General features: G+C 46.8%; 1 protein-coding gene across 1 annotated transcript in view; it reads left to right on the forward strand.

Annotated features, from left to right (window-relative positions):
* RNFT2 (ring finger protein, transmembrane 2) overlaps window positions 1–26342 on the forward strand; it is a 62821-nt gene that overhangs the window by 8089 nt on the left and 28390 nt on the right. Inside the window, exons 4-7 of the mRNA XM_065904197.1 lie at window positions 1403–1884; window positions 4878–4954; window positions 8726–8826; window positions 11943–12096. Of these exons, the coding sequence (XP_065760269.1) occupies window positions 1403–1884; window positions 4878–4954; window positions 8726–8826; window positions 11943–12096 (814 nt within the window). The remainder of the gene's footprint in view (window positions 1–1402; window positions 1885–4877; window positions 4955–8725; window positions 8827–11942; window positions 12097–26342) is intronic.

Consider the following 26342-nt stretch of genomic DNA (forward strand, 5'->3'; position numbering starts at 1 on the left):
CTCTGGCAGTGGCTCTGAAAGAGCATCATCATCCTTTATCTGATTCCAATATAAGAGGCTGTGCTTGGAACTAGAAATGGCAGTTGGCCCTGGAGGTTTTGCATGGGGATAGAGACAAGGGTTCCCATTTACTTAGTGTCAGATATATTGAAAGGGGCATTCTAAATTTGATCCCCAGGAATTCTATGCATGAACAGTGTTTATACCCATTTTCTAGGTGAGAAAACTGAGTGTAGGCTTGTTAAGATCCCTAGGAAGGGTGGAGCTAGGGTTCACATATGGGCTTCTCCAATTAAATCTTCTTCCCATTACTCTGCTGTCCTCCAAATACCAGCTGTAACCAAGGTGGATCCTCTTGGGAAATGGGAATCATTGAACTTGGAGATGACAGAGCCAGGGGAACCTGAGTTCCTGAGGTTATTCTCGAATCGTAGGACCCTGCGCTCCCTTTTCAGTGAAGTAAACTGGTCTACAAAGCAGACTCCAGAGGTAGCCTTCTGGGTTTGAATCTCCCCTGTTCCACCACTTACCAGCTGTGTGATTTTAGACAAGTTACTTTTTTCTGTGCCTCAGTTTCTTGATCTGTAAGATGGGGGTATTATTAGTACCTAGTTCACAGGAGTTGATAGGAAGACTTAATGAGTTAATTTAATGAAAAGCACTTGGAAAACGTATCTGGCACATAGTAAATTTTCAATAGAGATTATAACCCTATTGCTATTATTACTTGTATTAATTTGCGAGGGCTGGCCATGACAAGGTGTTGTAGACTAGGTGGCTTAAATGACAGAAATTTATTTTCTCACAGTTCTGGAGGCTGGAAGTCCAAGGTCAGGGTGTCATTAGGGTTGGTTTCTTCTGAGGCCTTCCTTGGTGGCTTGCAGATGGCCACCTCCTCCCTGTGTCGTCATATCATCCACCCTCTCTTGTGTCTGTCTCCAGATTTCCTCTTGTAAGGACAAAAGTCATATTGGATTAAACTGTCGGTCGCTTAGTCATGTCCAACTCTTCGCAACCCCATGGACTATAGACTGCCAGGCTCCTCTGTCTATGGGATTGCCTAGGCAAGAGTGGTGGAATGGGTTGCCACGCCCTTCTCCAGGGGGATCTTCCCCACCCAGGGATCAAACCCCAGTGTCCTGCATTGCAGGCAGATTCTTTCCCATCTGAGCCACCAGTGAACCTGTACAAGGGCTGGCCCTAATAATCTCCTTTTAACTTAATCACCTCTGCAGAAACCCTTCTTCAAAAACAGCTGCATGCTGAGGTACTGAGGGTTAGGGTGTCAATGTAGGATTTTCCCAGGGGAGGGGGCACAATTCAGCACATAACATTATTGATACTGTCATTTGCCCCCCACCCTCCACTGCCTCCACTGACTTCCTCCTCCTTTCTGGTCCAGAAATCGCAGCCAAGCGCTCAGCTCCGAGGCGAGTGTGGACGAAGGCGGCGTCTTTGAGAGTCTGAAGGCAGAAGCGGCCTCCCCACCAGCGCTCTACTCAGGCTTATCCGGCCTCCCGGCAGGCAGCCTCCCCACCACCCCGTTCCCATCCAGCCTGGTCCTGGGGGCCGCGGCCGGCGGTGGGGACGTGTTCCTGCAGATGCCGGCCTCCAGGGAGGAAGGCGGGGGCCGCAGCGAGGGGGGCGCCTACCACCACCATCGCCAGCCCCACCACCACTTCCACCACGGCAGCCACCGCGGGGGCTCCCTGCTGCAGCACGTGGGCGGGGACCACCGCTCACACTCAGACGAGGTGGGTGATGAGCAGCCCGGGACACCCGCCCCGGCCTTGTCCGAGCTGAAGGCCGTGATCTGCTGGCTCCAGAAAGGGCTGCCCTTCATCCTCATCCTCCTGGCCAAGTTGTGCTTCCAGCATAAGCTCGGTGAGTGTGTGTGTGGGGGGGGGGGGGAGGTGGGGGGTGTGGGGATGCAGTGGTCAAAGCCTGCTACTTTACCCAAGGGGTTGGGGGTCTCCATCCCAAGTGCCAAGGGTAGGTAGTAGAGGTCCTTATGGTGCAAAGTCCTTAAAAGGCCAGGATTCCGCTTCAGACCTGGGTTCAAATCCTGATCGACTAGCTGTGTGGCTTGGGGCAAGGCACTCACCTTCTCTGAGCCTCAGTTTCCTCATCTGTCCAACGAGAGTTGTGATAGAAACTTCCTCAGCTGGTTGGGTGACTTGAAGGGATCAAGGAGTTCAGACTGCTCCGGTCTGAACCTGAGTTCTGCCCCTTCCTAACTGTGTGATGCTGGGAACGTTATTTAACCTCCTCTCTGTGCTTTAGTTCCATCATCCATAAAATGGGGGTTTAAAATAGTATTTGTACTATTCAGGGGTCCCCAACCTCCAGGCTGTGGAACAGTAGTACCTCCTGTCAGCTCAGCAGCGGCATTAGATTAGAAGTAAAGTGCGTAATAAATGTAATGTGCTTGAATCACCCTGAAACCATTCCCCCCATCCCTGACCTGTTGAAAAATTATCTTCCATGAAGTCAGTCCCTGGTACCAGAAAGGTTGGGGACAGCTGTACTATTTCATATGCTATTATATAGGTATCATAGATACACATATACTATAATGGTATGTTGCAGATACTATTTTATGTACAGCTTCTGCCTTCGTAAGATTGAGTAAGGTTAAATGAGTAAACACATGTTAAGTCCTTAGGTCAGTGCCTGGCAGAGAATAAGTGCTGTGCAACTGTAGATGATTGTCTTTATTATATTCATTGTTAGTACCTGTAAAATATTTAACGTGGAATCCTGCACATAGCAAGTGCTCAATAAATATAGCCTATTATTGCTAGGAAGCAAAATAATGATTTATGAAGTACTTAGCATAGTTAACATTCAATAAACGTGGTCTCTAGTCCACTGTTATTAATTTCTGTTACTGGTATTAGATCATGATGTTGCTGTGCCCTGGAGAGTTTTAGGCTATTGTTTTCATCTTATGGTAGAAATTGCGGTACAAATTATCTCAGCCTAGTACATCCCACAAGAAATATCTAGAAGAGGTTAGGCCATCATTTGTGTCTTATTTGCCCCTTTCCGGTATATTCCAGCTGACCCATATCACTCCTTCCTTTTTGGGATGCTACCATATCAGTCCCTTCTTTTTTTTTTTCTTTTTGACCAATTAAAAAATTGTGGCTTTTTTTGTTTTTTATAATCTGTGTATGCACTGGGTTCTGGGCCCTTCAGCACCTCCTTCCGAGTCTAGCGCCAGCTGGACTAGGGCTCCTGTGGCAGTGGGGCCGGTCCCCTCCTTGGATGCCTGACCCTTTCCCCAGGTGTTGTAGACAAAGCCTCAAGCGGGAAGTCTGCCCCTTGCTTCTAAACTTTGCGAGCTACTGAGCCTCAACCCTTGCAGGCCCCTGCTTTCTCCACCCCCTCTTTCTCCTAATGTAGGTAAAGAGTGTACTATACACCTATACCTTTTCATGAAAGGAAGTGAGAGTGCTAGTCACTCAGTCATGTCTGACTTTTTGCAACCCCATGGACTATATAGCCCACCAACTCCTCTGTCCATGGGATTCTCCAGGCAAGAATACTGGAGTGAGTTGCCATGCCCTTCTCTACCTTCCATTTTATTCCTAGAAATAGAAGCTGGCCTGTTTCTTCTTACCCTGAATTCCAGCAAACTCACCACCAAGTTTTGTTTTGTTTTGTTTTTACCACCAAGTTTTATTCCCAAGTTTGATCATATTCTTTCTCAGCTGTCAGGTTTGTTCAGTTGATCAGAGAGTATAAGAAGGGATTGTGGGGTTACTGATTTTGATTTTACATGTTTTCAGTAAAGCAACTCATCTTTTATAAAGTAGATCTGGAAGCATGCATGAAATACATGCACTATTTAAAAAGTAAAAGTGAACTGCAAGCATGGGAAATTGTGTACATTGTGTAAAAGCAGAGTCCTGTCCACAAGGAACAAAAAGTAGGATTTGAAAATTCCTTTTCAGGGAGAATTCTGATTGTAGCTTAGCAAATTGTGGAATAAAACTCCGTTCTTTTCCCTCCCTCTCCAAAGGTCATGTTTTCCTGTCAGCTAGGAACTCTTTTCCCTTTTAACATAAAACTTCCATTTCTTATGGTGCTGTGGTCTTTTGCTACATATACTTTTATTACAAATAACATGCCTCAGATTCTTTTTGAAAATAGAAATACTTTGGCTACCTGATGCAACTCATTGGAAAAGACCCTGATGCTAGCAAAGACTGAAGGCAAAAGAAGGGGCTAGCTGAGCCAGCTCATTGGAAAAGACCCTGATGCTAGGAAAGATTGAAGGCAAAAGAAGGGGCTAGCTGGGGATGAGGTGGTTAGATAGCATCACTGACTCAATGGAAATGAGTCTGAGCAAACTCCCAGAGTTAGTGAAGAATGGGGAAGCCTGGCGTGCTGCAGTCCATGGGGTCGTGAAGAGTGAGACATGACCTCGTGACTGAACGACAATAACAAACTGCTAGAGATTGTGCACTGTAAGCAGTATCCCTCCTTGAGTTCAGTTCTCTTATTATTCTGTTTTTGCAGACGAGCAAACTGGACTCAGAGAGGTGCAGTGACTAGTCCAAGCTCACACCGAGAGGAGGTGGCAGAACTGAGATTTGAACCCAGATCTTACCAGACTGCACAGCCCATGCTAACTGGTCCTATAAAATACCCTCTCCCCAGTGGCCTCAATCCCATCCCTAAGTCAGGGGCCTCGAGGTTCCCAGCAATATACATGGCAGCCCAAATGCCCCAGAGATGGGATTTTCACTCTCCTCTGTGGTTAGTGTGTTGACTCTGAGGGGAGCAGGAATGTGTTCCGTGTCCCCAGTAAGCCAGGCCAAGCCTGATGCATCTAAGTGGGTGGTCTTGGCCCCTCCTCTGCCCCGCAGGCATTGCCGTGTGCATCGGAATGGCCAGCACCTTCGCCTATGCCAACTCCACGCTCCGGGAACAGGTCTCTCTAAAGGTGAGTCACCTGGCAAATCAACCTCCCAGCGCTGCTGTTACAAGTGACCACACACTCAGTGGGCTTAAAACTGCACAGATGGGTTCCTCGTGGTTCTGTAGGTCAGAAGTCTGAAGTGGGTCCCTGTAACCTAAGATCAAGGTGTCCACCAGGCCTGTCTTCCTTCTCGAGGGTTCAGAGGACAGTCTCTTTCCTTGCCTTTTCCAGGTCCTAGAGGTCACTCACATTCGTTGGCTCCTGGCCCCTTCTCCTTTGGGGCAGCCACATTGCATCTCTGTGAACATCCTTTCATAGACACATCCCCCTTCTGACTCTGCTCTTCTGTCTCCCTCTTCCACTTTTTTTTGGACCAACCCCCTGGATAATCCAGGAAACTCTCCCCAACACAGGGTCAGCTGATTAGCAATCTTAATTCCACCTGCAACCTTTATCAACATGGAACTGAACAGATTCACAAGCTGCGGGAATTAGGACAGGTACACCTTTGGGAGTCATTCTTCTGTTCCTACCCTGGCAGCTCCCCAGATGTGCCACCCTTCTCCCTTCTAAGAGCAGCCTCTCCTCTCATGCCCCTAACCCAGTCCCCTTACCCTCCTGACATTCAGTTAACTCATTTCCAGCCCACCCTCATGGTTAAGGCCACCCCCGTGGCACTTCTGGGTGGCTGTGTGGGTTTCACCACCATCATCCCCAGTGCCTTCTGATACCTGCTGAGCACTCAATGTGTCCAGCACCGTGCTGGACCCATTTCACAGCTCTTCTTGGAGATCTATCCCAGCAACTTGGGAGGCAGGCAGAATCACATTTAACTTATTTTTCCAGTGAGGAAACAGTGGCCCAGAATTTTCTTGGCTAAGATGTAAGTTTTCTGCCTAAGGACATACAGTCAGTGCGAAGCATGGTGTCAGGATATGAATCCAGGCAATGTGCCTAGAGCCTGTGCTCCCCCAGGTTCAAATCCCAGCCTCTCCACCCTCCTGCAAGCCCTTGGAGGGGTGACCTCACTGATCTCATCCTCAGGTGCCACCTCTGGGCAAGGAATTGCCACACCCACTCCGTTCACCCACTGAGAGGATTAAACAAGATGGTGTGTGGAACCGTGTTTTGTGCAGCACCTGGCTCATAGGAGCAACTTTACTGAGCTATTTTTTTTTTTAAACAAGCCTGTGTATTCTTCAGCACATGGGCTCCTATCATAGCCACGATCCTCTCTGACCCTGCTTTGGGGTCATCTGCTTTCTTGGAAGCACCTAGGCCTCCATGAGACGAAAATGCCAGCTCAGTCTTTATTTTAAACAAATGAGCACGTTGAAGTCAGGAGCAGGGCATGGAGTCAGAGGTTCTTCTTGACCCTCAGTCTCATCTTCTTCATGCAAACCCCTTTCTGTTGCTATTAGAACAACAAGTTGGGACTTCCCTGGTGGTCCAGCAGTTGAGAATCTGCCTTGCAATGCAGGGAACACAGGTTCAATCCCTGCTTGGGGAACTAAGATCCACATGCTTTGGAGCAACTGGGCCCATATGCCATAACAACTGAACCTGCACATGGCCACAACCAGGGAGTCTGTGCTCCACAAGAAATGATCCCACGTGATGCAACCAAGTTCCCACATGCCTCAACTGAGACCCCATGCAGCCAAATAAATAAAAAAAAATTTTTTTTAAATCACCTATAAAAAAGAACAGCAGGTTGTTCAGTGTCATAGTGGGGCTGTTGGGGCGTCTCTTTCTCAGATGCAGTAACATCCTCATGGTGCCTTGACTTGAATTTTAAGGACAAGGGAATGCCTGTATCCATGAACAGGCTTCTAGGGGTCTTTACAACCTTTGAAGACTCGGGTGATGTTTTGCTTATGTGTGCATATTTCAGTGGCAGTAGGTCTACATGACTCTTGGTTTAGGAATCTCAGCTTACTCCTGGAGAACTACCCCACTTGTCCTCCCAAGTCTGGCTTCTCAGGGCATTGCTCATTCCCTCTCTCTTCTACTTTTGGTTCAGATTTACAGGGGATTAAACTGGAATCTATTATTTATTGGCATAAAAAGGACTGCTGAGTGGATTAATCACATTGATAAGAGCAGTTGGTTGGTTGGAGGTGGTTTCTCGAGCCGTTAACCTTGACCACTCCTGGAATAATGGGTGGATGGAGATGCATTTATTTTGTCTGCTCTGTGGAAATGTGTGTTGTAACAGTGTGTGAAGTACTGAGCTGTGTCTGGAGACTGGAGCATTTACCGAAACCACAGGGAAGGTTACACTGGGAAAGTTATGACCTCATCTTATTCCAGCAATGCAGCCGCCCCGGTCCAGGAAGAGACAAGCTTTTGAGAATCAACAGCACGGGGGTCTGATTGTGTATCCCAGGGTACACAGGCAGGAACACCCTGCTGTACGCTTCCTCTAGAAATTTCCTGGGTTTGCTCTCAGGCTGAGAGACTACTGAGAAAGCAAACTGAAAAGGTTTCCCAGCTTGTCTTCCTGGGGACTAATCAGAAACAAGTCTGAAGAAAGAGAAACCGGGCTGGATCGCAGAGGGCTTTGACGTCAATGTGTTCGAAGCTAACTGTAGTCCTACAAACGTGCCCCTGTGCTGAATGGTCAGTCCGGAAAGGTGCATACAAAAAAGTTAGAAAAGCAGTTTCTGACTTGTCAATCTGAATCGAGTGGTGGGTTGTGAAGTTGGAATAACAGGTCCTGCCACTTAGTGACCCTGAAACACGTTCCTGTGCCTGACTAAATGTTTACATTCGTCAGGTTTACTTAAACCTTAACAAAACCTCACTTGTGAATAAGGGCACTGGACCTTAAAATATGTGCCCCTAAAGGACTTCCTTCGGAGAAGGCAATGGCACACCACTCCAGTACTCTTGCCTGGAAAATCCCATGGATGGAGGAGCCTGGTAGGCTGCAGTCCATGGGGTCTCGAAGAGTCAGATACAACTGAGCGACTTCACTTTCACTTTTCACTTTCATGCATTGGAGAAGGAAATGGCCACCCACTCCAGTGTTCTTGCATGGAGAATCCCAGGGACAGAGGAGCCTGGTGGGCTGCCATCTCTGGGGTCGCACAGAGTTGAACACGACTGATGTGACTTAGCAGCAACAGCAAAGGACTTCCTTGGCGGAGCAGTGGTTAGGTCTCCACGTTTTCACTGCAGGGGGCACAAGTTTGATCCCTGGCCAGGGAACTATAAGACTCCACATGCCTCACAGTGTGGTCAAAAAAAAAAAAGTTATTAAAACATGTGCCCTTGAGCAAGCGTTGCTTAAATTCTCCCTGCCTCAGTCCCTACCAGTAAATGTAAACTAGCATTTCCTATATGTCAGTCACTGTTCTAAATGGTTCATGTACATTAGCTCTCATGACTTTATAAGTTAAGATATAATATTCACCCTTTCTGAAGATGAGGAAAGAGAAATGCAGCGAGTTTAAGTAATTGCCCAGGGTTGAACAGCCCCCAAGTAGCAGATCAAGGATTTTAACATAGGTCATCCAGCTCTAGAATCAGTTTTGCTAACCATGGTGCCCTCCTGACTCTGGATAGTTCTCCAAGCAGGTTCACACATTTCTGTTACCTTCACTGTAACCATTGCTTGGGTTCCAGTGGGATGGAAAGATGCCAACACCCTTCCTTTCACCATTAGCCGTGTTTCCTCCAAACCTTTGAGAAAGGGAACATTTGCCCCTTGTTGGGGAGCATTCTGGAATATTCTGCCAGGTGTACCTTTGGCATTTTAGCATCCCCACAGATCTCTCGCTTTGTCTCCAGGAGAAGAGGTCGGTGCTGGTCATCTTGTGGATCTTGGCCTTTCTAGCGGGGAACACCCTTTATGTGCTCTACACATTCAGTTCCCAGCAGCTGTATAACAGGTGAGCAGGGGAGTCTGATCCTCAGTGGGAAAGTGGGGAGCTTTGTTGTACTTGGGACCCACAGCCTCTTCATTGGAGAATGATATAGCAGCCCTCAGTCACACTGTAACCTTCAGATCCCACCCTGTTGTTAAGTGCACACATGCCTAGAGCGGAATTCTCGAGCAGAAATAGAATGCAAGCTGCAAGTATAATTTTGCATTTTCTACTGACCACCTAGTGCATGAGAGGAAAGGACTAGCCAGTGACGGTCTCTAATACAGGGTTGAAACTCAAGCCAAGCTTTCAGATTATGTCCATCTGTTTTCAGAATGGACTTTGAGGAGTAAGCAGTTTCACCACTTTCTGGGGCCACCCAAAGATGCATAAAAGCAATTTGCGGAATTCGTTCCAAGGCATCAACATGCCTCTCACACGTTGCATTAGTTGCCCGGCCCAGAAGATCAAGGTCCTGGTGGAGGGTAAAGGAGATGGAGTTTCCCAGAACCTTGGGTGAATTTCCAGCTCATGCCATTTTCTGGGCATGATCACATTTGCAGGCTCAGCCCTCTGTGCCCTCATCAGACCAGGGCTGAGTCAAACTGGCAGCACGTGAAAAGAAAGAGAGTGGCTTGGCGAAAAGCAATAGAGTGCCTTCCTTTTTGATGTCCGTGGTCTAGAGTGTGTTTGTAAGTGATACCAACAGCCATTATCTTACTTTGCTTTCCAAGTGAGCAGGGTATTGCTGTTGCCGTTTTACAGGTAAGGAAACTGAGGCTTAATGAAACCCTTTTTAATGAACCTTAGTCCCAGTAGGTGAAAGCAAGTTTGAATCATCCCAGGATTTGAAGTCTGATGACCAGACTTCAAATAGTGGAACCTTTTTGAACCTCCCCTAGTTTCCGTGTTTGTGAAACTGGGAGCAAGTTAATTGCTGCTTTTCCCACCTGAACAGGCTAATGATTAGAGAGGCCAAATATTACAATATGCAGAAACTACTGGGCAAACTGTACAACATTTGATATGTCCTAATCATGTCATAATATTATTGTTTTATGATGAATTACCATACCTTTTGGTGGTGGTGCCTAATGGGGTGGAAAACTAACAATAAAATGTATCCGTCCATTAAAGTTCATGGTGTATGTTAGAAATAAGTGGATGTAGTGATCAATCTGTGGAAAAACACTTTGGCATCTTTCCGGCATCAAAGCCAACAGAAAAACACGAAGATGATGAAGTAAAACCCAGGTAGGTGAATGTAACAGATTGGTGTCTCTGGGATAAAATGGAAAGTGGATGGCACATCTTCATTTTTTTGCAATCAGAGATGCATGCATAATAGAGAAGCAGGGTGTGAAAGTCAGCCCGCCAGCCTGGGATATGCCCAGGCAGGGATAAGAGCAGAGATGAAGAGAGGAGCTCAGGGCCGCCCGCCTGTCCCCATATTGTAACCTGGGTGCCTCTCAGACTTGGAGACGAGGCATCCCATGAAGATGGGGCTCAGATGTGGAAGGACACTGATGGTGTCATGAGAGATTGCCAAAATAGATTGTTTTCATTGATTTAGCCCATAGTCTAGCTCTTCAAAGATCTTTATTATAAATAGAAATTGATTTTTAAAAATAAAAGTAAAAAAACAGACCATTTGACTCCTAGAATGCTCTCATCAGGGGACCTCAGTTTGCACTGTTGTCTGCCAGCCCAGCAGAGTATGTGGGAAGAGTTTAGAAAGCACTCAGTCTGGGCTGTGTGCACTGTCCCCTGCTTTTGGGGGGACAGGCAAGACTCGGAGTGGCCTTTGCTTGGAGCCTTTAATCCGGCAGAAAGAAAAGCGAGGGGCCCAGCACAGTTTGGTCACTGGTTCCAATCCTAGCTCTACATTCTAGCTGAGATACTGTGGGCTCCATGATGTCATAGAACTCCAGACTCCCCAGCTCAAAACTCGATAATCATAGTGCCAACCAGTTAGAGCCTTTGGGAAGATGGAATGACTTGAGACACATACAGCAGGTGGAGTAGGGCCAGCGTGATGTAAAGAACCAAGATATTATTAACATGAATAATATCGTCATCTGCAGAGGTGACAGACAGCAGTGCTGCTCCACATGTGGGCCACGGACCAGGGTCAGTTTGAGAATGACTTTTTGTCTGTCTCCCGTGAGTGAAGTACAGAAGTTGAGTGTGAGGTTGCCTTACCTGGTCATGGATGGGTAAGAGGGATTACACACTCCAAGCAGCCCTTCTGTAGAGTAAGGGTTGAGGGCAGTAATTGTAGCTAGCGCACCTGGGTTCAAATCTACTGCTGTTCCTTCGTATTTATAGGACTATGTGCATGTTCCTTTACTTTTCTGTGCCTCCATTTTCTCATCTGCAAAATGGGTAGATAACAGTGCCTGCCTCGTAGAGATGTGGTTATCATTGTCAGTGCTGCTTGACAGAGTCTGTAGTATGTCTATTATCTCATCAAATCCCACCAATAACCCTAGGAGGGACAGAACGATTCCCATTTTATTGATGAGAACACTGAGGCTTATGGAAAGAACATGATTTGCCTAGTTCAAAAAATGGAGAAGCCTGGATTCAAATTCAAGTCTGTCTGATACTCATGACCTTATCCTTAGCATGCAGTATGACTTTGGGCAACTTACCTTACCTCTCCAAGCTTTAGTGCCTCATTTATAAAGTGAGGGTAAGCAATGCCTACTGCACAGAACAATAAGATTCAGTGAGTAAAGGGCTTAGCACACTGTCACACATCAAAACCTTCCTCCCTGCTTCTCTCTTTCCCTCCTTCATAGTGTTGGTCAGCTTTTTCTCCTGCCTGCCTTCCTTCCAGTTTCTCTTGTGAAGCCTGTTGTGGACCCATAAAACTGGAGGGGATTTTAACTTATGATGTTCCAGGCCAAGCTCATCATTTAACTCTCAGGGGAACTGAGGCTCCGAGAGGTTAAGATAGCTATCCGAGGTCATACGGCAAGTTAGTAGCATATTCAGGAACAGAGCACAGATGTCTGACTCGTAGTTTAGTGCTCTTTCTACAGGTAATATTTACAAGGTTCCTAGAGTGAATAGAAGGAGTTGCCAAGGGCCAGTGTTCCTAAGTGAGCACTCTGACACTCTGACTCTCCCCCTAGCCTCATATTCCTGAAGCCCAACCTGGAGACGCTGGACTTCTTCGACCTGCTATGGATCGTGGGCATCGCAGACTTTGTGCTCAAGTACATCACCATTGCTCTCAAGTGCCTCGTCGTGGCCCTGCCTAAGATCATCCTGGCCGTCAAGTCCAAGGTAGGCACAGGTGGCAGCCCCCATCACACTGATCATGCAGGGGTTCTAGTGCACCTCCTGGAGAAAGAAAGGTTGGACTTGAGCAGAGCTGATGTCAGGTCATCAAATGAACAGAGCCTGAGCTGGTAGATCCATGACCCACCTCTCATCATTGCTTGAAGCTGTGCATCATTCTTTATTGTCATCACCCTCCTGTCACGTCTCTACTCTCCAAGTGCACTTCCTAAGTCTTTTGTTCAAAGCTGGCCTTTGAACTGCAAAGATGAAGTTTTCATCTAAATTCCTCCTGAGAAAGGAAAAAAGCACACCAACATGCCCTGGATCCTGCTTCTCATATGGAAGGGTGGCTCTCACAGGTCTCACTCTTCGTGGCTTCTGGGGCATGTTCTGTAGGGGTAACCGAGGCTCAGGAGAAAAGAACTCTGTGATCTATGAGTGATGCTTGCCATGGCTGCAAGAGGAGAACTGGTGACAAGGATTCTTTGCAATGTCATCTTAGGGAAAGGTCTGCAACAGGTGTTGGTATGAGGAGGTCTTGGGGGATAATCATTGTAATTCAGAGAACTGGGCAGTGTTAGGAAGAGACATCTTCATTAGGTCAGAAAGCTCAAAATTTATCCCAGGCCTTGGTTGGCAGAAGAGCAAGTTGGAATTGACCATTCATTTTGAGTGACAGCTGGTCAAATCACTGGCCAGGTGTGTAGGAAAAACACACTCCTGTGTTCCTTCTGTACACAAGCATGCTTACTACCTCTGACACCAGACATGTGGGTTTCCCACACGTCATGTAATTCTCTGACACCAGCTGGGTGTCCAACAGCTTATCTAGTTCTGACACCATCCACTTCAAGATAGTATTAGATCCCACGGGAGAAGGACTTAGTCCCACCAGACTTCTCCTGTCCCTTCAGATGGCCAGTCACAAGCCCCAGGTTGTCACCTGTGCTTCTGATCAACCAGCCACAAAGCAGGGTTCCCACAACCCCCTCCTTGGGTTCGGTCATTTCTAGATACCCTGAGCCTTTTCCTTCATAGCAGTTGTGACACTTTGTGGAAGGCAGGAGATGTGAATCCAAGCATGTGAGGAAGCTGGCTCAACACTGACGGCCTGGAATAACAATGGCTTGCAATTATTGAGCGCTGACTGTGAACCTGAGACTGTGCTGTGTGTGCCTAGTCACTCAGTCATGTCTGACTCTTTGCAACCCCATGGACTATAGCCCGCTAGGCTCCTCTGTCCAGGGAATTTTGCAGGCAAGAATACTGGAGTGGGTTGCCATGCCCTCCTCCAGGGAATCTTCCCAACCCAGGGACTGAACCCAGGTCTCCCACATTACAGGCAGATTCTTTACCGTCTGAGCCACCAGGGAAGCCCAACAATACTGGAGTTGGTAGCCTATCCCTTCTTCAGGGGATCTTCCTGACCCAGGAATCGAACTGGGGTCTTTATGTATGAAGGAATTTATGTATGGATTCCTTTTGTAGTCTCTTCAATTCCTCCCAGGGAGATACTATTTCCCTCATTTATGATGAGACAGAAGGACAAGCAGCTGTTACGTGGTAAGGGTTGGGACTCCAGCCCAGAGCTTCAGCTTCAGGGCCCAAGCTCTGCCTCAAAGTAGCTGTGGGAGAAAGATAAGGAAAACAAGGCAGAGGATGGTTACTCTTCACCTAGTACACTCTGCCTCTTGCTAGATTCTTTTCTACACCTTGACTCATGTAAGGCTCTCAGTACCCCTCTGAGAGAAAGAGAGAGATTATCATCAACTCTTTCCAGATGAAAAGCTGGGCACAGTCACCCCTCAGTATCTGTGACGGGTTGGTTCCAGGATTTTCCTCGGATGCTCAAGCCACTTATGGTTGACCTTCTGCATCCACGGTCCCACGTCCTTAGATTTTCTACATGAGATTGGCTGAATCCACAGACGAGGAACCTGTTCTTCAGTTAGACCAGACCCTACTTCTTTCATTCCTTTCCATACCCCAGCTAGTCCCAATCTGATGTGTGGCAGATGCTCTTATCCTGTTTTCCACATGAGAAACCTTCAACACAGGGATGCTGAGTAACTAACCCATACAGCTTCCAGAGCCGGCTCTGTGCTGCCCTTTCTCCTACCCACTGATCCTTCTACCTCAGAGACCCTTTTCCTTCCTTGTCTCTTAACCCATTCACGCTCCTCCTACAGATCACAGCCTCTTAGACATCTTCCTGCCCTTTAGATGAGGGATGGTGCTCCTACTGGGGCTCTCCTAACACCTTGTTCTCCCCCTGTTCCAGCACTCACCACTCTGACTGTAATTGCTTATTTAATTGTCTGCCTGCTCTGCTCAACTGTAACCTCTGTGACAGCAGGAAATGAATGCATCTGGTTTCTTTGTTGATAGATCACCAGCGCCAGATATGCACTCAGAAATGTTCATTGTATGTAGATATGGGGAGTAGATGGATGGATGAATGGCTATATAGGTAAATGGGTGAACTGAATGGATAGCTGGGAAGGTTGGTGGATATGTGGATAGATAGATCATCAAGTGATTGTGTGGATAGATGGATGGATGGATATTTGGATGTTGGATGGATAGTGAATGGATGGATGGATATTTAGATGATGAATGGAGATTTGAATGGATAGATGGATGGATGGATATTTGGATGGAGATTTAGAAGGATGGACGGACAGGTAGGTAGATGGATGGGTGAGTGGATGAGTTGATAGTCTAGCTAGCTATGCTAACTCTCATCACCTCCTCTTATAACTGCAGTGAGAGCTTAGACTCCATTGTCAAGCCAGCTCAGACCTCTCATGTCTGGTAGATGTCCAGACACCCTGTTGTGAAGACACCAAGACCTGCAAGGCAAAGTAGTACTCACTTCCCTGTGCTAGAAAGGAACACGAAGGGGCCTTCAAAAGGACAGCTGCCAGACCAGTAGTAATAAACACAACTAAACATTGCTGAGCAACTACCAGGAACCAGGTCGTGTTTAAGTTAAGCATTGCCATTTGTTCAAGAAACAGTTGCTAAATGCCAGCTTTGTGCCAGGCACTGTTCTAGGCACAGGGGTATATCAGTGAACAAAGTAGACAAAAATCCACATGCTCATGGAGTTGATAGTCTACTGAAGACATTGTCTTGTTTAATTTTAACAATCCTGGTAGGTAGATACTGTTGATACTTCCTTGCACACACGGAGCAGACACTGAGTTAAATAATTTGCCAGAGATCACAAACCCCAGCATAATAATGCCCATGGCAGTAGGAGCAGTGGACACGGAGTCAAGCCTTCATGTGGGCCAGGCCTGGCTCTAATTCATTTTCCTCTGACATCTGTTCTAGAAGGCAAGTGCTGTTGTTTTGTGGGTTTTTAAAAATTGAAGTAAAATTCACATAGCATAAAATTAACCAGTAATTATTTAAAAGTGTGTGATTCAATGACATTCAGTACATTCACTGGCAACCATCATGTCTATCTAATTTTAAAACATTTTCATCACCCCAGCAGAAAACCTCATGTGCATGAGAAAACCTCATACTCCCCCTTCGCTCTGACAACCACCAGTCTGCTTTATATGTGTATGTATTTACCTTTTCTGGGCATTTCATATAAATGGAATCATACATTATGTGACCTTTTATGTCTGGCTTATTTCCCTTACTGTCTTATTTTCAAGATTTATCCACATTGTAGCAGATGTCAGCACTTCATTCCTTTTTATGGTTGAATAATATTCCATTGTATGGTGAGACCAGCATTTGTTTATCCATGCATCCCTTGATAGACATTCAGGTTACTTCCACTTTTCGGCTATCGGGAGTAGAGGTGCTTTGAACATGTGTGCACAAGGATCTCTGAACACAGTTTTTCTGGGTAATACTTAAGAGTGGAATGGCTGGGTCATATGGTAATTCTGTGTTTAACTTTTTGAAGAACGACCACACTATGTCCCACAGCAGCTATACCATTTTACGTTCCCCGGTAGGTGCTAGTTTTATCCCTGTTTTCCAGAGGAAAAAACAAACCCAGTGAGAGGTTAAGAGGCCCAAGGTCATGCAGCTTATACACGGCTGAGTGGGGATTTGAACTCAGGCAGTCTGATTCCAGGAGCGCTCTGAATCACTAGACCACACTCCCTCCCAGGGAAGTTCTCTGCGTTTGCCTAGGGAAATTCCTGCGTTGACTGAGGAATGATATCCCCATACACCATCTCTAGAAAATCCCCCCAAGGTTCAGACAAAGTTTTCCTCACTTCTGTCTTCTTTGACGGGCACTGCTGGGGGTCAGGGGGCGGGGATGGGATTCGGCACCCCTTCCCTGCACTGCCGAGGTGTGGGCGACAGTTATTAATGCCTCCCTGGCAACTATCCAACTCCCTTTTTCTGATTATTATTATTTTATTCGGCGAGATTAATGTGCCAGGTCAGAGCAGAATCCAGCCTGTAAGGAGTGATGTGAATAGTCTCCTCAAGATAAATTGCAGGCTTGGAAAAGGTTCGCAGCCTTTCCTTGCCTGTCTGAGTACTCTCCCGAATCCTCATCAATCCTTGTCTGGGCAGAAGAAAAGGACGGGTCTTCATTTGCAGCTGGTGGGGGGAGGGGGAGGCACACATCTGTCAGGGACCCTAATGGCTCACAGCACAGATGCTCTTTCCTGCGCCTCCATACCGTCCACTGAGAGGGTGGGTTGGTTTTTAATATTATAATCATTGTATTGGAAGGGCTTCTGGAATTTGGGTTTGCCTGATGGCCCCACAGTCCCTGATGTGTGAGTCCGGATGAGCCACCGATCCCCACATGCGTCCAGACACCAGAGGGTCTGTCCGGGATCTTCTCACACCTGGGCCTCCCAGGATCTCTAGGCTCATTGGCCAGCCGAGAAGGGAGGTGGGGTTAACAATGGTGACCACCCATCTGTAACCTCAGCCCCAAACCATCACACTGGCCGGATGACTAGAGCAGCCACTTGTCATCGTAAATCTAGATAACTTATACGACCCATACATCTAGGCCCTGCCCAGTCAGACTGCCACCCACTTCTCTGACCTCATCACCCATGACCTTCTCCTCTGCCTTGCTCACCCTGGACCAGCCTGTGCCTCCCCTCTCAGACCCTTAGCACTTACTGCTCCCTCTGCCTGCAGAGGTTTTTGCCTGTGTTTCCATGGCTGTCCCATTCCCATCATTCAGGTGTCACCCCAGTGTCACTTCCTCTGAGACTCTGTCACCTCCCTGACCACTCTGTTCAGAGTAGTGGTCCCAGCCTGCATTATCCCATCACCATTTTATTTCTTCCTCTAGCACGTGCCAGTATCTGAAATGACTGAATTGTTTTGTGTTTATTTTCTACCTCTCCTACTCGGGTATAGACTCACAAGGACAAGGACTATCAGGTCTGTCTTGATGCACAGGAAACACACCTTGGGTATTATGGGCTGAATGAAGAGCCTCGTGTTGAATTCCTATTGGGAGGTTAAAACCAGGTCTGCTGCTGCCCCCATGTAGAGTTCTTCTCAGCCACCTCCCCTCTCTCTCCTCAATCCGACTCACATCATTTGGAACTTATTTGCTTAAAGAGGCAGTGCTAGACCTTGAGAATATAAACATGAGTAAGACGCCTTCCTTGCCTTCATGCACTCCCTTATTCTCTGCGAGTAAAGCTTGCTTTTGTATTAACCTAACCCAAACCTAGTTACCAGCTTCTCAGGTGGCAGTAGTGGTAAATTACTCACCTGCCGATACAAGAGACGTAAGAGACACAAATTCGATCCCTGGGTTGAGAAGATCCCCTGGAGGAGGGCATGGCAACCCACTCTAATATGTTTGCCTGGAGAATTTCATTGACAGAGGAGCCTGGTGGGCTACGGTCCGTGGGGTCACGGACTTGGACATGACTGAGCGACTTCACGCATGGGTAGAGGACGTACTTGCACAACTGACGTCTACTGAGAGCTGAGTCAGTGCTGACCTGATGAGAAGTTGTAGGGTTAGCAAACCTGAGTTCCAATCCTGATTCCCGGACACTTATTGCCTATGCAATCTTGGACAGGTGACCTCACTCTTTGGAGCTTCCTCATGTCTGAAATGGTAATTTTTATCCCGTTAAGGTTATTAGAAGGTAGAGGAGTGGGTATCCAGTTGCTGGATGGTTAATAAGACTAGCTATGTCAGAAACAAGGAAAAGTTTAGCCAAGCTGTTTCTCCAAAGAACACAGCACGTGACCAACTTCCTATCTTCTCCCATCAGAACAGGAAAAAGAAAGTCCTTCCTGTGTCTGAAATCATCGTAACTGACTCCTAGTGCAGTCTGGATAGCCAGCCCCCGGATGAGAGGTTTCCAGAGGGCGAGATTCCACGAACTTTCAGCCTGGTGGTTTGTCTCTAAGTACAGGGGAGAGCCGACAAGAGCAGGAAACGTGGTTTTCTTGGATGTGAGAGCCGAGAGGATTCATGAGGCTTTTGGTGCCATTAAAATCACTCTATTTTCTGGGCCTGGAACCCAACACTTTTGCTCTCAGAGTGGTTTCCCATTGATTGAATCACCTTCCCTCCTGGAAGTCAGTCATTCCCCTCTCCACTCCCCTCCTAAGCAGACGAAGGTCTCCACCAGGGCAGGGTTGGGTTTCCTAGGTCTCAGCTGTGGTTCTCACAGTACATGATTCTGTGTATGAAAGTGCAGAACTTCTCGATGAGCAGGCTGTACTTGGCCCAGCTGCCCACACAGCTGGGCTAGTGTGGGGGACTGGGGCGGGGGGGACATTTGGTCATTTCTGGAGATTTTTTTTTTAATATTTATTAATTTGGCTACACTGGGTCTTAGTTGCAGCATGCAGGATCTTTCACTGGGTTGCACAGATTCTCTAGTTGTGGCCCATGGGCTCCAGAGCTCTCAGCCTCAATAGTTGTGGTGTGTGGAATTCATTGCTCCATGGCATGTGGGATCTTAGTTCCCTGACCAGGGATTGAACGCATGTACCCTGCATTGCAAGGCAGATCCTTAACCAGTGGACCACCAGGGAAGTCCCTCGGGAGACATCTCTGATTGTTATAATGGGGTTGGGGGTGTGGTATTCGCATTCAGTAGGTAGAGAGCAAAGATTCTGCTCAGCATCCTATAGAGCACAGGACAACGCCTTGAGACCAAGGATTATTCAGTCCCCAGTGTTGAGTACCAGGGTTGAGAAACCCTGGGTTAAATGTTCATTTTATGGACTGAAATGTGTCCCTTCACCAAATCCATATATTGAAGTCCTAAGCCCTAGTACATCAGAATGTGGCTGTATTTGGATAGAGTCTTTAAACAGGTAATGAAATTAAAATGAAGCCATTAGGGTGGGCCCTAATCTAATATGAGGGCTTCTCTGGTGGCTCAGATGGTAAAGCATCTGCCCACAATGCGGGAGACCCGGGTTCAATTTCTGGATCAGGAAGATTCCCTGAAGAAGGAAATGGCAACCCACTCCAGTACACTTGCCTGGAAAATTCCATGGATTGAGGAGCCTGGTAGGCTACAGTCCATAGGATCACAAAGAGTTGGACACGACTGAGTGACTTCACTTTCACTTTCACTTTCTAATCTAATATGACCAGTGTCCTTATAAAAAGGCAATTAGGACCCAGACACACACAGAGGGAAGACAACATAGAGACACAGGAAGATGACGGCCATCTTTAAGCCAAGGAGAGAGGCATGAAGCAGGTCTTGTCCTTACAACTCTCAAAAGGTACCAACCCTGCTCATACCCTGATCTCAGACTGCTGGCCTCCAGAACTGTAAGAAAATAAATTTCTGTTGTATAAGCCCCATGTCTGTGGTACTTTGTTACAGCAGCCCTAGGAAATTAATATACCTACAGACCAGTTTATCTGTCATTCTGAGTCCTTTTGAGAGCATTTTTTCCATCTGTTCAAATGTCTCCCAACTTTTCCCCATTCCTCTCATTATTGAGGACACCATTTTTTAAATGGGTTATATAATCACAGAATTCAGAAGTCAAAACAATAATGGTGAAAAGTCTCCCCCCCTCTCCATCCCCCAGACACCCATTTCTCCTCCTGGGAAATAATCATACCATCCTTGAATCTTTTTATAGCTACTGTGCCACATACAAGCCAACCAATGGGTATGTTCTTCCCACTCATCTTTATATATTCACACAGTAATATTTTTTTTTAAAACTTTTTCTTTTGAATGGGGATACAGCCAGTTAACAATGTTGTGATAGTTTCAAGTGAACAGCAAAGGGAGTCAGACATACAGACACATGTATCCATTCTCCCCCAAACTCCCCCCCATCCAGGCTGCCTCATAACATTGAGCAGAGTTCCCTGTGCTATACAGTAGGTCCTTGCTGGCTTTCCATTTTACATATAGCAGTGTGTACAAGTCCAGGCCAAATTCCCTAACTATCCCTTCCCGCCATCCTTCCCCCGGGAACCATAAGTTCATTCTCTAATGAACCACAGTTCATTTTTCAAACAGCAATATTCTATACATAGCTTCCACCTTGCTTTTTAAAACAACTTAACTATCTGTGTTGGAGATGGTTATAGACAAATACAAATGGAGAACACAGCACAATGGTTAAAAGCCAGATTGTCTGGGTTCAACTCCTGCTTGAGAAGCCCTTTGCCATTTACCAGCTGTGTCACCCTGCAGACTTTCACTTCCTCAACTGTAAAATGAGGTCACAGTAGTCCCTACACTTGTTAGTTTTCAACTCTTACCTAAGAAATTACCACCAACTCACTGGCTGAAAAACACCCGTTTGTTAGTTCACAGTTCTGCAGGTCAGAAGCCGGGTGCGCTTGACCGTGATCTCTGTATGGGGTCACATGAGGTCAGAGTCAACATGTTGACCAGGTGGTGCTCCTGTTGGAGGTCCTGCAGAATTGACTTCCAGTCTTATTCAGTTATTGGCAGAATAAGTTTCTATGTGACTGTAGTACTAAGATCCCCATTTTCTTCCTGACTGTTGGCTGGGGATTACTCTCAACTCCCAGAAACCACATTCTGGTCTGTTCATGTGGCCTCCTATATCTTCAAGCCAGAATGGAATGCTTCTTGTGCTTCATGTCTCTGTAACTTACCCTTCTGCCTTCAAAGGGCTCATGTGATGAGAGTAGACCTACAGGACCTCTAGGACCCTGATTAACTTCACTGACCCTCAGTATCCCCTTCTTTAAAATGGGAGTATCACAACCCTGTTGTGAGGGATAATTAAAATAACACAGGTCAAGTGATAGCTGGCTAGTTAGTCTTCTTTAAGTACAGTTGATTTACAATATTGTATTAGGTTTTAGGTGTACAGCAAAGCGATTTGGCTGTACATACATGTACATTGTTGTTGCTCTTATTCATTCACTCAGTTGCATCCAACTCTTTGAGACCCTATGGACTGCAGCACACCAGGCTTCCCTATTCTTTACTGTCTCCTGGAGCTTGCTCAAACTCATGTCCATTGAGTCGATGATGCCGTCCCACCATCTCATCCTCTGTCACCTGCTTCTCCTCTTGTCCTTAGTCTTTGCCAGCAGCAGGGTCTTTTCCAGTGAGTCAGCTCTTTGCGTCAGGTGGCCAAAGTATTAGAGTTTCAGCTTCAGCATAAGTCCTTCCAATGAATATTCAGGGTTGATTTCCTTTAGGATTTACTGGTTTGATCTCCTTCCTGTCCAAGGGACTCTCAAGAGCCTTTTCCAACACCACAGTTCAAAAGCATCAATTCAGCACTCAGCCTTCTTTATGGTCCAGCTCTCACATCTGTACATGACTACTGGAAAAACCATAGTTTTGACTGTACAGATCTTTGTCAGCAAAGTGATGTCTCCACTTTTTAATACACCGTCTACATATCCACTTTTTATTCTTTTCCATTATACTTTATTGCAAGATATTTAATATAATTCCCTGTGTGTGTACTCAGTTACTTCAGTTGTGTCCGACTCTTTGTGATCCCATGGACTGCAGCCTGCCAGGCTCCTCTGGCCATGGGATTTCCCAGGCAAGAATACTGGAGTGGGTTGCTATTTCCTTCTCCTCCAGGGGATCTTCTCAACCCAAGGATCGAACCTACGTCCCTGCATTGCAGGTGAATTCTTTACCAATGAGACACCAGGGGAGCCCATAGTTCCTTGTGCAATACAATAAATCTGTGTTGTTATTAGTTATTGTTATTCTGAAGAAAATGGAGAGCATTTACAGTTTAAGGTAAGCAAGAAAGTCAGAATCTAACCATAATCAGGTGGGAAAAAATTACCATTTACTAAACTATTATTCTGGGGACTTAGGGAGATATTATTAAAAGGTGTTGCTTCCTGGAAATGGCTCCTGTGACTTTAACTTACATTTCATTGGCTACCACACAATCACAGTTGCTGTATAGGAGCTGGGGCCCATCTTAAAGTTGGGTTCCAGTGGATCTAAGCAAAAATCATAGTTCTTATTTTGAAGGAGGAAAGGGAGAATGGACCTTGGGAGGCACCAGTACATGCTGTCCCAGGTCGCTTATCCCTGATTTGTAGAATGAGGGACCCAAGGCTCAGCAAGGTATATTCGTTTACCCAAGAATCACACAGCAAGTCTATGGCAGAGCTGTGACTTAATGCTGAGTCTTCAGATGCCGAGGGAGATGCCCCCAGAGACCAGAATAACAACATAATCAATATTCTGTTTATGATTATTGATAATCATAAGATGATAATTATGATGCAGCAATAACAAATAGCCAGTGTCCTTAGTACTGTTCTGAATGCCTAATAGACATGAACTCGTTTAATCATCACAGCAACCCTATGCAGGAGATACTTACTACTCCCAATTTGCAGATGAGGAAACTGAGGCACAGAGGGGGTAAGTGACTTGCCGAGGGCACATAGCTGATGAGTGGCAGAGCTGGGATTTGAACTCGGGCAGTCTAGTTCCAGACCTCCCCCCTCTAACCACTATCCAGTCCTCTCTTCTCTGCCCGTCTTCCCCCACCCCTGCTCTCCTGACTCAGTTTCCGCAGCACAAATAGCGGCAACAACCCCGCTTTGTGCGGCTGGGGAAGAGCCAGGATCACTCCCCACCAGTCAGGTGCCTGAGACCCTCCTCTCCCAGCCCCTCTGGTCCATAATCTCCTCTCTCAGCTGCCCTGACCCTGCTTCTGTCTCAGAGGCCCCACATCATTTTTTGTTGTTGTTTTGTTTTTTTCCCTTCCCTTCGTTCCCTGGGAGACTCGAGGGCTACATTCTGCCTCCAAGGAATGCAGTACAGACGGGCCACAGCAGGCACCTGGGACTTCCTGCACCCCAGCCTCCACCCCTGGGGAAAGGGGGGTCTTTCACCTTATTTATTTATTTATCTAGCCCTGCTCGGCTCCACACCCCCCAAGCTGTTGTTCCCCACTGGGGAAGATGAAAAATGGCTTCAGACAATGGAGGACAAGGCTTGCCACATGGCCCCCGCAGTTTAATTTCCTTTAATTCATTTTATATTGAACCAAATGATACTGTTTGTTTTTAATGGCAAACACTCAACACGGAGGAGGGGCGGCCAGGCCTCCTCCTGGGGAAATTAGGAACACAGCTGCTATTTAAACTCTCCTCCATCCGCCCCCAGTGCTGGGCCTTTGGAAGTCACTTTCCAGGTTGAAAGATGATACCTTTCACCGCTCAGTGTCACTGCATACACAGGGAGCTGGCATGGCTCCCTCCAGCTGTAGTCACCCCCTCTGAGGGTGGCTGCCCTAGCCCAGGGCCCACCCTTCCCTAGGAACAACTAGATACACGGACACAGGGCTGCGACCACGGCTGTTGCTGGGGCCAAAGCTGCTGTCGGTGCTCCTGCTGCTCTGGCTGTCACTGAAAATTTGGGGCAGGCACCTGGCCCAAGAAAGACCCATCCAGTGCCCTCACCCAGGGAAAGCGGAACACAGAAGTTGAGTACACTTGATCATTCAGCACCTGGGAGCAGCATCATGCATCAGTCTGCATTTTAACTAGATCCCCAGGGAAAGTTGGAAAAACATCATTCAAGAGGAGAGGTCCTTCCACTCCCGCCTTCAGATGACCTGGCGATCTCACAGTCAGTCCAGCAGGCCCTTCTGGCTTTGGTGGGAGTCAGTTTCAGTTCCTTGCAGGCAAAGACAGCTGTAACATACACACCAGCTCCCTTGGCAGAGGCTGGAGGGATTCACAAGCTTTGGCCTGCTAGCGACTTTGGCAGGGGCCAGACCACCATGATTAATGCTCAGTTTGGACATTCCAGTTCAGTGCACAGTCACTCAGTCGTGTCCCATTCTTTGCAACCCCATGGACTGCAGCACCCTAGGCTTCCCTGTCTGTCACCAACTTCCACAGCTTGCTCAAACTCATGTCTGTCGAGTCAGTGATGCCATGCAAATATTGCATCCTCTGTTGTCGCCTTCTCCTCCTGCCTTCAATCTTTCCCAGCATCAGGGTCTTTTCCAATGAGTCAGTTCTTTGCCATCAGGTGGCTAAAGTATTGGAGTTTCAGCTTTAGCATCAGTCCTTCCAATGAATATTCAGGACTGATTTCTTTTAGGATTGACTGGTTTGATCTCCTTGCAGTCCAAAGGACTCTCAAGAGTCTTCTCCATCACCACAATTTGAAAGCATCAATTCTTCGGCTCTCAGCTTTCTTTACACCCCTTTTTCTCACATCCATACATGACTACTGGAAAAACCATAGCTTTGACTGTATGGACCTTTGTTGGCAAAGTAATATCTCTGCTTTTTAATACGCTGTCTAGGTTTTTCGTAGCTTTTCTTCCAAGGAGCAAGCATCTTTGAATTTCATGGCTGCAGTCACCATCTGCAGTGATTTTGGAGCCCAAGAAAATAAAGTCTGTCACTGTTCCATTGTTTCCCCATCTATTTGCCATGAAGTGATGGGACCAGATGCCATGATCTTAGTTTTTTGAATGTTGTTTTTAGCCAGCTTTTTTTCACTCTCCTCTTTCACTTTCATCAAGAGACTTTTAGTCCCTCTCTACTTTCTGCCATAAGGGTGGTGTCATTGCACATCTGAGGTTATTGATATTTCTCTCAGCAATCTTGATTCCAGCTTGTGCTTCATCCAGCCCGGCACTTCACATGATGTACTCTTCATATAAGTAAAATAAGCAGGGTGACAACATACAGCCTTGACATACCCTTTTCCCAATTTTGAACCAGTCTGTCGTTCCATGGCCAATTTTAACTGTTGCTTCTTGACCTACATACAGATTCCTCAGGAGGCAGATAATGTGGTTTGATATTCCCATCTCTTTAAGAATTTTCCACAGTTTGTCGTGATCCATACAGTCAAAGGCTTTGGTGTGAAGGCTTCTGACTAGTGAAGCAGAAGTAGATGTTTTTCTGCAATTCTCTTGCTTTTTCTGTGATCCAACGGATGTTGGCAATTTGATCTCCCATTCCTCTTCCTTTTCTAAATCAAGCTTGAACATCTGGAAATTCTCAGTTCACATGCTGAGAACTGTCATACACGGACATTCCAGAGGTACCCACAGTACCTCAGAGGCTGGGCTATACTCCTGGTTTTTTTGCAGGGGTTGGGTTTTTTTTGTTTTGTTTTTTCTGGCTGCACCAGGTTATAGTTGTGGCATATGGGATTTTCAGTCTTTGTTGGGCACGCAGGATCTCTTAGTTGTGGCATGTGGGAGCTAGTTCCCCAACCTGGGATCACACCCGGCCCCCTGTACTGGGAGTGTGGAGTCTTAGCCATTGGACCAGCAGGGAGGTCATTCCCTTTTGTTCACAGATTTAGACCCAGAAAGACCTTCTTCTTCTACAGATAAGGAAACCAAGTCTCCAAAGTTACTGCTCCCAGATCACATGATTTATCTTCTCATATATTTATTCTACAAGTATTTATTAGACATCAGCAGAGTGCCAGGCACCCTGCTAGGCATGGGGGCTACCGAGACCTAGGACTTTCAAGCTCAAAACTCACAGTCTGATGGAGTGACAGGCAGGAAGTGGAGCCCTCTTGGAAAATAGAGGGGTGGGCACCTAAACCAGCCCCCAGCAAAGTCTTCCTAGATAAGGTGACCTTGGAACTTAAGACCTTGGCGGTTTAAAAGATGGTTAGTAGTTATAGACAAAGCCAAACCAGAAGGGCAGGCGAGGGAGAGGGGACAGCCAGGACCATGGCACTGCAGTGGGAATCAGTTTGGCGTGTGCATTTTTCCAGCTATTGAATGTTTCCCCCAGCTGGACTCTGAGCTCCGGGAGGGCAGGGGTGACGTCC

This window comes from Muntiacus reevesi, chromosome 13 (genome assembly GCF_963930625.1).
Source record: "Muntiacus reevesi chromosome 13, mMunRee1.1, whole genome shotgun sequence".
NCBI lineage: Eukaryota > Metazoa > Chordata > Mammalia > Artiodactyla > Cervidae > Muntiacus > Muntiacus reevesi.